The sequence below is a fragment of the Salmo salar genome, chromosome ssa04 (assembly GCF_905237065.1).
Source record: "Salmo salar chromosome ssa04, Ssal_v3.1, whole genome shotgun sequence".
NCBI classification, from domain to species: domain Eukaryota; kingdom Metazoa; phylum Chordata; class Actinopteri; order Salmoniformes; family Salmonidae; genus Salmo; species Salmo salar.
The window spans coordinates 51,560,453-51,572,450 of NC_059445.1; the positions used below are offsets into that span (position 1 = coordinate 51,560,453).

Below are 11,998 nucleotides of genomic sequence, written 5' to 3' on the forward strand. Positions count from 1 at the left end.
AACCGTTTTTTTGGAGGGTTCTTGGATAAACGCCGAAAATAAGGTATGTGGTCAGTAAACACATGCTTAGAAGATCTATGTTTTGTTATATGATATAATCTTCATCAGCTAATATCACTTTTTGTGAATGTTGAAGCATTTATGTAATCAAAACAAGCACATAAAGGCTTCATAATTCATAAAGGTCAGGTTAACGGACTGATATCATCTCAGAACAAAACTTGTAAAATCTCCTAAACTGTGTAAACCTAAAACCTTATTTTCAGCATTTATCCCCAACCCCATTCTTTCCCCCCATAGGAATGGTCATGTCTAGATGGGATACAGCTTTTCCAAAAAAAAACGTGTCATTTGTTTGTTGTTGTGCATTTTAGCTAAGCCCAACCCTTTTCCTAACCGTAACCTAATTATCCTAACCTGCTACGAAAAGCCAATTTTGACAAAAGCTGTACCCTTCTAGACATAACCCATAGGAATGACTGAATGAACCATAGGTAACTAATTTTCGTTTTTTAGGACTACAAGCTGGGGAGCTCTGTTAGGGGTTTGTGAATGGTGATCATTCTTTAAAGAATGGCACTTGACTGTCCATCATCATGTAGTAGCCTAGGCATTGAAAATAGTCGCAAGCGCTGACAGAATGCTCCCGGTTTCCACTAGATAGCACAGTCAAACTTTCACATAAGAACTCATTCATGCAATATATGACTCTGTGGCTGTGTTAACTAGTGTCGATCAATGCGCTCTCAAGCGGTACTAGACCTACATCATTTCTGGCCATTATGAGGCGAGAATCAGATGTGACGTTACTTCCTGTCACAAAGTTTATGTTCCTGTAGGTTTATACTAACATAGATATGTTTATAATGACGAGATGCTCTTGTCTCCGCCCTAACAATGAGTCGTTGTCCGAAAGCGGGAAGGCAGGCGACAAGGTCCAAAATAAGCATATAGAAACGCTAAGGGCTTCTATTGAACAGATTTGGGCGAGAGTGAACCCTCTCGTTTCGCCTCTTCCTCTCTGATTTTTGCTGCAGCCACTCAATGGCCGCCACCCAGAATCAGAGAAGACAAAAATGCCCAACAAGACATTTAGCTAGCTATATGAATAGCAAAACCGCAGAGCCTTAAACTGCTCAACTATTTAGCATTTTCTTAATTCTATGGAAACGTATTTTGAGAGCGGAATTGTTACGGAAATCAAAATGCCTTGTCAAAATCAGCAGCTGAACAACAATGACAGACAAGAACACGCGGCAATGAGCAGCACCAAGCAGGTTCGGTTTGCTAGCTGCGGAAACAGCGTTCTGACAGAGTCGAATAGAGATGCAGAAGTCGCCGAAACTTGTGAAAATGTATTCAACAGTGAATTACAGAGGCAGATCGGATCGCAATTAAAACTGCTTCCTTTGAATGACCAAATACGAGAATTACAGACTATCATTAGAGACAAGTGAGTCATCATATTTTGTCAAAAAGATAACAACCACATTATCTGACAGATAATGGACCTGTATTATCATGCACCAGATAACTGTCTAATAATGTGGAATTGAATGATGCATTGTAAACCAAGTGAATGGCCAATCGACGCCATGTTACTATTTATAACTGTCATATTACACTGCACTTATATGGTTACGGTAGCGTTATCTGAGATCTTTGTTACCCAGAACTGTAAATACACCTGGTTATTTCTACGAAATGTCATTATAGTCTGCCCCATTACTCGGTAGTAGCCTAAACGTGGCCACAACTTCCTTGTCTAGCATGAGGTTTAATACAAATAATGTTAGACCTACCGACAACAATATACAATACTGATAACAGAACATTGAATGAGTACACTAATCACAATTTGAGTTTCTGTTGTAAGGCGATACCACGAATGGGCCTACATTTTTGGGGGGTGAAAGTGGATCATGCATCGATATCCTCTTATGTAACCCTTACTGTAAGCTTACATGTTATTCTTGTTCTTTTACAGGTCTACTAGCAGGGGAGATTTTGTATTTTGTGCTGATAGATTGGTAAGAAACTGTCTTGGTTCAATTGACACTTGTTTTTACTCTGGGTTAAATACTAATATATGATGTTTTTAATTGAATGACTCATTTGTATAATGCACACTGTATTGTTTTGACCCACTCGGTTTGTCCACAGATCAGACTAGTGGTTGAAGAGGGACTCAATCAGCTGCCATACAGCGAGTGTACAGTGACCACTCCTACAGGTTAGACCTATTAGATGAAATCCGTGAGAAATGATATCAATTGGGCGAATACTATATTACAGGATTACTGTTAAATTTCTCACCAAGAACAGAACTGTCTATTTCAATCGCTCCCTCCTTCCCCCTCTTCTTCAGGGCATAAATATGATGGTGTCAAGTTTGAAAAAGGCAACTGCGGTGTCAGCATTATGAGAAGTGGTAAGGCACTGATCATATAGGATATTAAAGGAAGATTAATCTGAATTGGTCTCTGAATAGAATCCCTGGCTGGTGGACTTGCCTATACCTGACATACCTAGTGCTATCCACTCAACTGTTTTACTTATCAGTTTGACTGTTTGACTTGCTCACCATTACTACATCTTGTATGAGGTTTCCCTTGAATGAATTGAGTTGAATTCAACATCTATTAATTGCTGTGTGTGTAGGCGAGGCCATGGAGCAGGGCCTCAGAGACTGCTGCCGGTCCATCCGTATCGGTAAGATCCTAATCCAGAGTGACGAGGACACCCAGAAGGCCAAAGTCTACTATGCAAAGTTCCCCCCAGACATCAGCAGGAGGAAAGTCCTCCTCATGTACCCCATTCTCAGTGAGTATGGATATACAGCACTTGTGTACCCCATTCTCAGTGAGTCTGCAGAGAGTAGTACTCACATTCCCCATCCTTAATCATAGTCCAGGGGGATTACACGCATGTAAACAACAAATGTCTTTACATGTCTTTAGGCCAAGCACGTTGTAAAACCCTGCCATGGAAAAGCACTAATAGACAGTCTCAATACAGTACTAACTCCTCTTCAGGACAAAGAGTTCAGGTGAAGTGTTGCCCTGCCCTGGGCCTGAAGAACTGTCACTTTTTTAATGAACCAGAAATGAAGACTTAATTGCTCCCGTTAGCAAGACAATAGTGTAATCATAGGCATCCTCTAAGATAATTGTGGGAAGGTGTCTTTTTATTCGGCTCTGATAATGACCTTAGTAGTTAGCATGCTGCATATTTTTCAGCATCATTTACCCCAAGAAAATAATTACAAGTTTATCGGCTTGGGGTAAACCATAGAGCTCACTGCAAGGCCATGAAAATGATAAATAGGACAAATGAAGCCACCGAGAGAAGTAATGTTCATCTTTTTGTCCTCTAACTAACATCCCTCTCTGAAAGGATGAAAAACTGCCTTGAGAAATCAAAATTACATTTTGTTCTTTTATAGAAAGTAGCAGCAGATGAGTCATATTAATGATCACAAGGCTAGTAAGGGCAGACTCTTCTTCAATACTTCTATAATGTTGCCTGTTCTTCTGTCAAGTCACTGTGATATCTGTCCTGTGTTTATGCTATCGATACATGTTCTGCCTTCAGGTACAGGTAACACAGTGATTGAGGCTGTGAGAGTTCTGACTGAACATGGTCTTCAGCCCAAACATATTATCCTCCTGAGTCTCTTCTCCACCCCTCACGGTACGCCTCGCCTACAGTCCCTTGCTTAATATCGAAGTAGATTCCGTAATGTTCAAAATTCTGGGGTTTCATACTACAGCCTGTTTTCCATTCTGTTTGATTGAAAGCACTGCAAGTCTAATGGTTGTGTCATCTCACCAGGTGCCAAATCCATCATTCAAGAGTTCCCAGAAATCACCATATTGACCACCGAGGTGCACCCTGTGGCTCCCACACACTTTGGCCAGAGGTACTTTGGGACAGACTAGTTAGCCCTCCAGGGCCATTCAATGGGGCACCATACTATGAGAACCAACCATTGAATGGTCCCTCTGTCAGTTTGTCCACTTATTTCAAAAGGAGTTGTTACCCTGCTGAAGATTCTTGCTTTGCTGTGTACGCCGCCTTAACGTGTGCTCCTCAGTCTGACAAAAACAATGCAAAGATTTTCCTGGAAACAAAAAAAGCACATTCCATGTAGGTATTTTAGGAACTAGTCTAGCGAGCTTGTACTGCTGCCGTTTTAGTTATTCAGTAATGGTAGTTCATTCTAGGTTGTTTTTCCTCATTAGAAAGTCTAAATAATTAAAATATATTTTTTCAATATATTTTATTCAAAGTATGTGAGCGGAGTTGAGCAGTCGGAAATCCTGCTCGTCGCTCATGCAGCGGTGCTCCATGTCCTTTCCAACCACTGTGCTAAAGACCTCTCTGCACTCACCGGAAAAAAAAAAAGCAGCTCCAGTTTGGCCAGTTTGTGGCTTCACGCTCATGTGATGATGCCTGGAGAGCAGGCCAGCAGCAGAGAATATCTTCTCTGCACTTGCAGAGCCACTGGGGATGCTAAACACCCTTTTGCCCACTCTTGCCAGGCTGGGTAGTGATGCAGAGTTGTATATATGTTTTTCTATTGGTAGGTCTAAAGGTTTTTTGGCAAAGTAACCCAATCAAAACAGAAAGCTCCTTGAATGTTGGAATATGCTAGGCTTATTGGGCCAAAATCAATTATGGCCTAGTGTGTGCGTGCGTGCGTGTATAGAGATAGATGTATGTCTACAGAACAAAAATTAACTAAACTTTTAAGCAATCTTATTGTTAGTTTATAAATACTTTGCTACAATGACACACTTAATTCCTTTCTTTTAGCATGTGCACTTAATAAGTACACCATCATGCTTTCAGGATACGTTTTCAGATTCCACAATGATTCTTTAGTTGTGGACACTACATCACCGCACTCCCTCTCTTGGTCATCATCTTAAGTCACCTTGATTTTGCACCTGTGTGTTTTATCAGTTTCTTTATGAAAATATTTAGTCAGCAATAGCAGCACACAAGTAGACTACAAATGCATGCTACGCCAGCCATGTCCTTGAAGTGAGCGCTTACGTGAGCGAAATTGGAGCGGGCGAGAAGGCTGACGCTCCAGTCAAAAGGGCACGCTCCGCTCACATACTCTGATTCTATTGTCTTGTCTTTAAAAATAGTTTTTAGTGTTATTATTATTGCCACAAACAGTTTTAATGTATCATAACACTGAAAAGAAACAAACCAATCAAGAGAAACTCTGACCAGATCTGAAGGGCAATTTGGACATTTCAGAGTGGAAAAGGCGAGAAAAAGAAGCTCAGAAATACATTGCCCTTATGACATCTATGTGTAGTCAAGGAATCGTCAATCCTCCATCGTTAACACAATGGAAAGGTCAAATGCTTTATTATCTAAATGTTGAAAGTGCGTGGGCGACAGAGAAACAAAATGGTGCAGTTTGAGGCCGTGATGTGGGCGATGGGGGCGATGGGGGTGTGATGTCGTTGAGGTTTCTGTGTGTCTATGCTGTTTGTATGTTTTGTATTATTGAAGAAAAAAAATAAAGAATACACAGAAAAGCCATATACAACAGTAAATGATTAACTACATTCTGATAAATGATTCAGTCTTGGATGTATTGACAAAGCATACCCCTTTTCTTTCAGAGTGAGTTTGAGGATGGAATGTATCATCTTTGTATGGGAAGAAGAGTCATCTTCACATATGCCTGCCTGGCCCAAATGCTGTGGAGACAAACAAGTTACTACTAGCTAATAGCCACAAAGAAGTAAAGTTTTGAACATATTCCTCATATCATGCAAATACTTAGAATAAAACATTATTGACACTGACAGAGAAGTCCCTCACCAGATTCTACCAATCCCACTTCATGGAATGTCTTTCTCCCCATGACTCACTGGCTCTGTTGTTATTGACGTCAGGGAGGTCTCTCAGAGGAGCTGAAATCAGGCAATAGATCAAATGTCAATACTCCAAACAGACAGAAACACAATACCTCTGCAAACACATTTCAGTCCCCCAGTTCCTTGTTTTCTGAGAAATGATTATGCACTTTGTCAAGCGCTCACCATGATAAACCTTATGGCCACTAGGTAGCACTACACCTGCACATTTTCTGGTGGTCTGGCATGATTTTCATGCACATTACATTGTGTTGAATGTCATTCTTAAGTCTAAGTGGCAAGGATAGAGAGCATGATTGTTTTTAATCAGTCACCAGTTAGTTCATCATGCACTGTGACAATTTGACTTCTAAGGAGTCTGTCTGGGATAAAGCGAGAGGAAAATAATCACTTAATCTGAACAATTAATCAAATCTAAGAGTGTACTTTCCAAGTGCTGAGCGAGCTGTCTCATCCACAGACCATTTAGCAAGGATGCCTGTCATACTAACCAACCTATCTTATTTCAGGACTGCTATTACATGTAGATTACCAATAGATACACCAGTGAACAAACATATGGTGTGTCTTTACAATGATTGAGTGAGTACCCGTAATTAGTTTATATCAATACGTACCTCACAAGTCAATGAGTGAGTGTGGAAGTTACTGGACTGCTGGTAGTCATACACTTACGTTCATGAATTAGACATTAACAATGGACATGGTGATTTCCCAAAACAAGGGATCAGATTCAATCAAGACAAAGGCCCATTAGAATAGCTTTAAATATTCACCAATGGGAGACTGCTTTTATATGCAGTCATTTTTTGGTTCCGTGACCACCACCAAGGTATGTCGTCATTGTCAGCGCAACTAGTCTCTTAGGTTTCTACCAAGTACTGTATTAGCCATTAAATCAGGGAGAAAAACATAACTTCCAGTTGCGATAGACACCTAGAAACTGTTTACCATATTATCCTTCCTATTGCTCCAAGGACTCACTAAACGTATAAGCCATTCACCCAATCACAGGCAGATGAACAGTAGCTGGTTATGTAATCCTCAGGGGTGAGGCACCACAGAGCTCTTCTCTGCTGGAAAGTGTTCGGCACCTCTCCAAGATGTCCATCTACATGAATTGCTTTGGATTGGTTGCGGAAACTGTGAAGTGTTTTATTCTATTCTAATGACCGGGACGGTTTCCCAAAAGCAACTTAAGGCTAAGTTCATTGTTAGAGCTACATGGTTCTAATGATGAACTTAGCCTTAAGATGCTTTTGGGAAACCGGGCCCAGAGTAGCACCTTGGATTCCCCTGGCCTGCTGGGCTCGACTTACCCAAGCTCTCCTCTTCAGATCCTGCCTCCCTCTCCCTCCACCCCCCATTAGCTAATAATGGATTGTGGGATTCATTGTTGCTCCTGGTGGGAAAATTGTGACCTTCACCCTGGCTGGGAAACAAACACAGAGGCCAGATTCAAGATGAAGTGAGGAACACAGCCTGGAATGATACTTACTAAACTGTAGGTATCAGAGGTCCTATTTCCTGCCACAAAGAATATTCAAATCAAATTGTATTTTTTACATGCTTCGTAAACAACAGGTGTAGACTAATAGTGAAATGTTTACTTACGGGTAGTTCCAAAAAAAATGCAGAGTTAAAGGTAATAATAAAAAATAAATAGTGACATGAGGGATAAATACACAGTGAATAACAAATAGAAATAACATGGCTATATACAGGGAGTATCAGTGCCGAGTTGATGTGCAGGGGTACGAGGTAATTGAGGTAGCTACAGTACGTACTTGTAACGATCGTCTGAAAGAGGGGACCAAGATGCAGCGTGGTAAGTGGTCATAATTTATTATAAATGACGAAACACTTAAACAAAGAAACAAAAACGAAAGCCAACAGTTCTGTCAGGTGAAAAACACAAGACAGAAAACAACTACCCACAAAACCCCAAAGCAAAACATGCTGCCTAAGTATGGCTCCCAATCAGCGACAACGATGTACAGCTGTCCCTGATTGAGAGCCATACCAGGCCAAAACAAAGAAATACAAAGCATAGAAAAAAGGACATAGCATGCCCACCCTAGTCACACCCTGGCCTAACCAAAATAGAGAATAAAACCCTCTCTATGGCCAGGGCGTGACAGTACTGTACATATACCTGGCTCCCGAGTGGTGCAGCGGTCTAAGGCACTGAATCTCAGTGCTAGAGGCGTCACTACAGACCCTGGTTCGATTCCAGGCTATGTCACAACCGGCAGTGATTGTGAGTCCCGTAGGGCGGCGCACAATTGGCCCAGTGTCGTCCGGTTTAGGGTTTGGCCGGGGTAGGCCGTTATTGGAAATAATCATTTGTTCTTAACTGACTTGCCTAGTTAAATAAAAAAATATATAGGTAGAGGTAAAGTGACTAGGCAACAGGATAGATAAGACAGTAGCAGCAGCGTATGAGGTGAGTGTGTGTGGTGTCAGTATGTGTGTGTTATGTGTTTGGGGTGTTGGGGTGTCAGTGTAAGTATGTGTGAGTGTGTGGGTAGAGTCCAGTGGGTGTGTCCATTTGATTAGCTATTTAGCAGTCTTGTTTAGCAGTTTTATGGCTTAGGGGTAGAAGCTATTCACAGTCCTGTTGGTTCCAGACTTGGTGCACTGGTACCGCTTGCCATGCGGTAGCAGAGAGAACAGTCTATGGCTTGAGTCCTTGACAATTTTTGGGGCCTTTCCTCTGACACCGCCTGGTATTGGAGGTCCTGGATGGTAGGGAGCTCGGCCCCAGTGATGTACTGGGCCGTACTCGCCACCCTCTGCAGTGCCTTGCGGTCGGGTGCCTTGCAGTTGCCGTACCAAGCAGTGGTGCAGCCAGTCAAGATGCTCTCATTGGTGCAGCTATATAACTTTTTTAAGATCTGAGGGCCCATGCCAAAATTTTTCAGACTCCTGGGGGGGAAGAGGTGTTAATTCCTTAGTGATGTGGACATCAAGGAACTTGAAGCACTCGACCCGCTCTACTACAGCCCCATCAATGTGGATGGGGGTGTGCTCGCCTCTCTGTTTCCTGTTGTTCATGATCAGCTCCTTGGTCTTGCTAACATTCAGGGAGAGGTTGTCGTCCTGGCACTACAACGCCACGTCTCGGGACCTTCCCCCTCCCTCGTCGTCGTGATCAAGCCCTCCACCGTTGTGTCATCAGCAAACTTGATAATGGTGTAGGAGTCGTGCGCGGCCTCACAGCTGTGGGTGAACTGGGAGTACAGGAGGAGACTAAGCACACATCCCTGAGGGGTCCCGAGTTGATTGTCAGGTTGGTGGACGTGTTGTTGTCTATCGTCACTGACTGGGGGCGGCCCATCAGGAAGTCTAGGATCTAGTTGCAGAAGGTGGTGTTCAGTCCCAGGGTCCTGAGCGTGGAGGTGACTATGGTGTTGAATGCTGAGCTGTAGTCCATGAACAGCATTCTTACATAGGTAAACCTTTTGTCCAGGTGGGTGAGGCCAGTGTGTAGTGCAATAAAGATTCCATCGTCTGTGGATCTGTTGGGGCGGTATGCGAATTGGATTGGGTCCAGGGTGTCTGGGATGACGGTGTTGATGTGAGCCATGACCAGGCTTTCAAAGCATTTCATGGCTATAGGTGTGAGTGCTACGGGGCAATAGTCATTTTGGCAGGTTACCTTGGCATGGGGACTATGGTGGTCTGCTTGAAACAAGAATTACAGACCATGTCAGGGATAGGTTGAACATTTCAGTGAAGACACTTGCCAGCTGGTCAGCGTATGCTCGGAGTACGCATCCTAGTATTTCGTCTGGCCCGTGGCCTTGAGAATGCTAACCTGTTTAAAGGTCTGACATCGCTATGGAGAGCGAGATCCCACAGTCATCCGGAACAGCTGGTGCTCTCATGCATGGTTCAGTGTTGCTTGCATCGAAGCGAACATAGAAGGCATTTAGCTTGTCTGTTAGGCTTGCGTCACTTGGCAGTTCGTGACTGGGTTTCCCATTGTAATCTGTGACAGTTTGCAAGCTTTATTTCATTTCTTGATACAATTATTATGTCATACTATAAGGTGTAATGGAGGGATATAGCTGTAAATAAAAATCAGTACGATGCAAGAAAACTAACTGCATATCATGACTTTTGGCCCTAATAGCCAAGCCCACCTTGAGAAGGTAAGAATGAACCAGGGCATCTTATCTTTTCCAAACACCTGGAGGAAGTTCTCCAAGAGCCCAATGTTGAAGCCATTCCTGTCAGGAAAGAAAGGAGCAGAGTGGCTCTGAGGGAGGGGAAGAGAGCAGAAAGAGGACGATGAAGACAAACACGCCGTTCCATAAAACCACACCCAAACCTCTGCATGTTGTGAACCGATAAAAACATGTAAAACATCTATAGCATGCTTAAAACATCTTTGATTCAGCTAAATGTTTATCTCACATATCAAGCTGCAGTTGAGTGTAGCTGTAAAGGCTTTGTTCCTGGCCACCAGTCAGCAATGGTACCCAAACATGAACAGAGTCGCCAAGAACATCAGAGCTACCAGCATGAGGAAGAGAACATGTAACTTAGCAGGCCTATTAGGGAGCCCCCTCAGAGAGAGAAACACAGAGGGAGAAAGAGAAGAGAAAAAAGAAAGAGCCATTAACACGACAACACAGAGCCGTAGATGATATTAATGAAACGGTTGCTCTGCCTTCAGACAAACGTCCTCCAATCACTCACCATCTAGTACTTAAAAATAAAATAGAGTAACACTGTTGCAGGTGAGGAACAGCAGAAAGAACTTGGAGAATCCTACAGTTGTTCAACCTGGGGATAAAACAGGAGTGAGAGAGGTGACAAACAGTGAAATTACAATGAATGGCTTCCTCTGCAGTTTGAGTTTCTAATAGCATTCTGGAATTACACTATATATACAAAAGTATGTGGACACCCCTTCAAAATAGTGGATCCTGCTATTTCAGCCACACCTATTGCTGACAGGTGTATAAAATCGAGCACACCGCCATGCAATCTCCATAGACAAACATTGGCAGTAGAATGGAGAGCTCAGTGATTTTCAACAATGCACCTTCATAGGATGCCACCTTTCTAACAAGTCAGTTCATCAAATTTCTGCCCTGCTAGAGCTGTCCCGGTCAACTGTAAGTGCTGTTATTGTGAAGTGGAAACGTCTAGGAGCAGCAATGGCTCAGCCACGAAGTGGTAGGCCACACAAGCTCACAGAACGGTACCCCCAAGTGCTGAAGTGCATAGCGCGTAAAAATTGTCTGTAGTCGGTTGCAACACTACCAAGTTCCAAACTGCCACTAGAAGCAACATCAGCACAATAACTATTCGTCGGGAGCTTCATGAAATGGGTTTCCATGGCCGAGCAGCCGCACACAAGCCTAAGATCACCATATGCAATGCCAAGCGTCAGCTGGAGTGGTGTAAAGCTCGCCGCCTCCCATAGTCTGTTCTGGACTTGGGGACTGTGAAGAGACCTCTGGTGGCAAGTCTTGTGGGGTTCAAGTCTTATGGGTGTCCGAGCTGTGTGCCAGTAGTTCAAACAGACAGCTCGGTGCATTCAACATGTCAATACCTGATGAAGTCAATCTCTCCTCCACTTTGAGCCTGGAGAGATTGACATGCATTGTATTAATGTTAGCTCTCTGTGTATGTCTAAGGGCCAGTTGCAATTTTCCTAAATCCCTCTTTGTGGCACCTGACCACACGACTGAACAGTAGTTCAGGTGCGACAAAACTAGGGCCTGTAGAACCTGCCTTGTTGATAGTGTTAAGAAGGCAGAGCAGTGCTTTATTATGGACATACTTCTCCCCATCTTAGCTACTGTTGTATCGATATGTTTTGTCCATGACAGTTTACAATCCAGGGTTACTCCAAGCAGTTTAGTCACCTCAACTTGCTCAATTTCCACATTATTCATTACAAGATTTAGTTGAGGTTTAGTGAATGAGGTCCTGAGAGCTCTGGAGCAGGTTTTCATCAAGGATCTCTCTGTACTTTGCTCCATTCATCTTTCCCTCAATTCTGACTAGTCTCCCAGTCCCTGCCACTGAAAACATCCCCACAGCATGATGCTGCCCCCACCATGCTTCACCGT

The 11,998-nt window shown here is 43.1% G+C and overlaps 1 protein-coding gene across 2 annotated transcripts; it reads left to right on the top strand.

The window, feature by feature from the left end:
- The first annotated feature begins 867 nt into the window (after positions 1-867).
- uprt (uracil phosphoribosyltransferase (FUR1) homolog (S. cerevisiae)) lies at positions 868-5,834 on the top strand. Of its 2 annotated transcripts, XM_014196589.2 has the most exons (8): positions 868-1,453; positions 1,988-2,030; positions 2,164-2,233; positions 2,369-2,431; positions 2,662-2,823; positions 3,595-3,693; positions 3,835-3,922; positions 5,649-5,834. In XM_014196589.2, exons 1-8 carry the CDS (start codon positions 1,164-1,166, stop codon positions 5,755-5,757), a joined length of 924 nt encoding a protein of 307 aa, XP_014052064.1. In that variant the 5' UTR covers positions 868-1,163; the 3' UTR covers positions 5,758-5,834.
- Positions 5,835-11,998: the final 6,164 nt, after the last annotated feature.

Bases quoted from the DNA above. Each gene is read 5' to 3' on its own strand.
- uprt (XM_014196589.2), top strand. From the start codon at position 1,164: ATGGAAACGTATTTTGAGAGCGGAATTGTTACGGAAATCAAAATGCCT. The intron at 2,432-2,661 runs GTAAGGCACTGA...CTGTGTGTGTAG, and splicing joins TGTCAGCATTATGAGAAGTG to GCGAGGCCATGGAGCAGGGC. The intron at 2,824-3,594 runs GTGAGTATGGAT...TTCTGCCTTCAG, and splicing joins CCTCATGTACCCCATTCTCA to GTACAGGTAACACAGTGATT.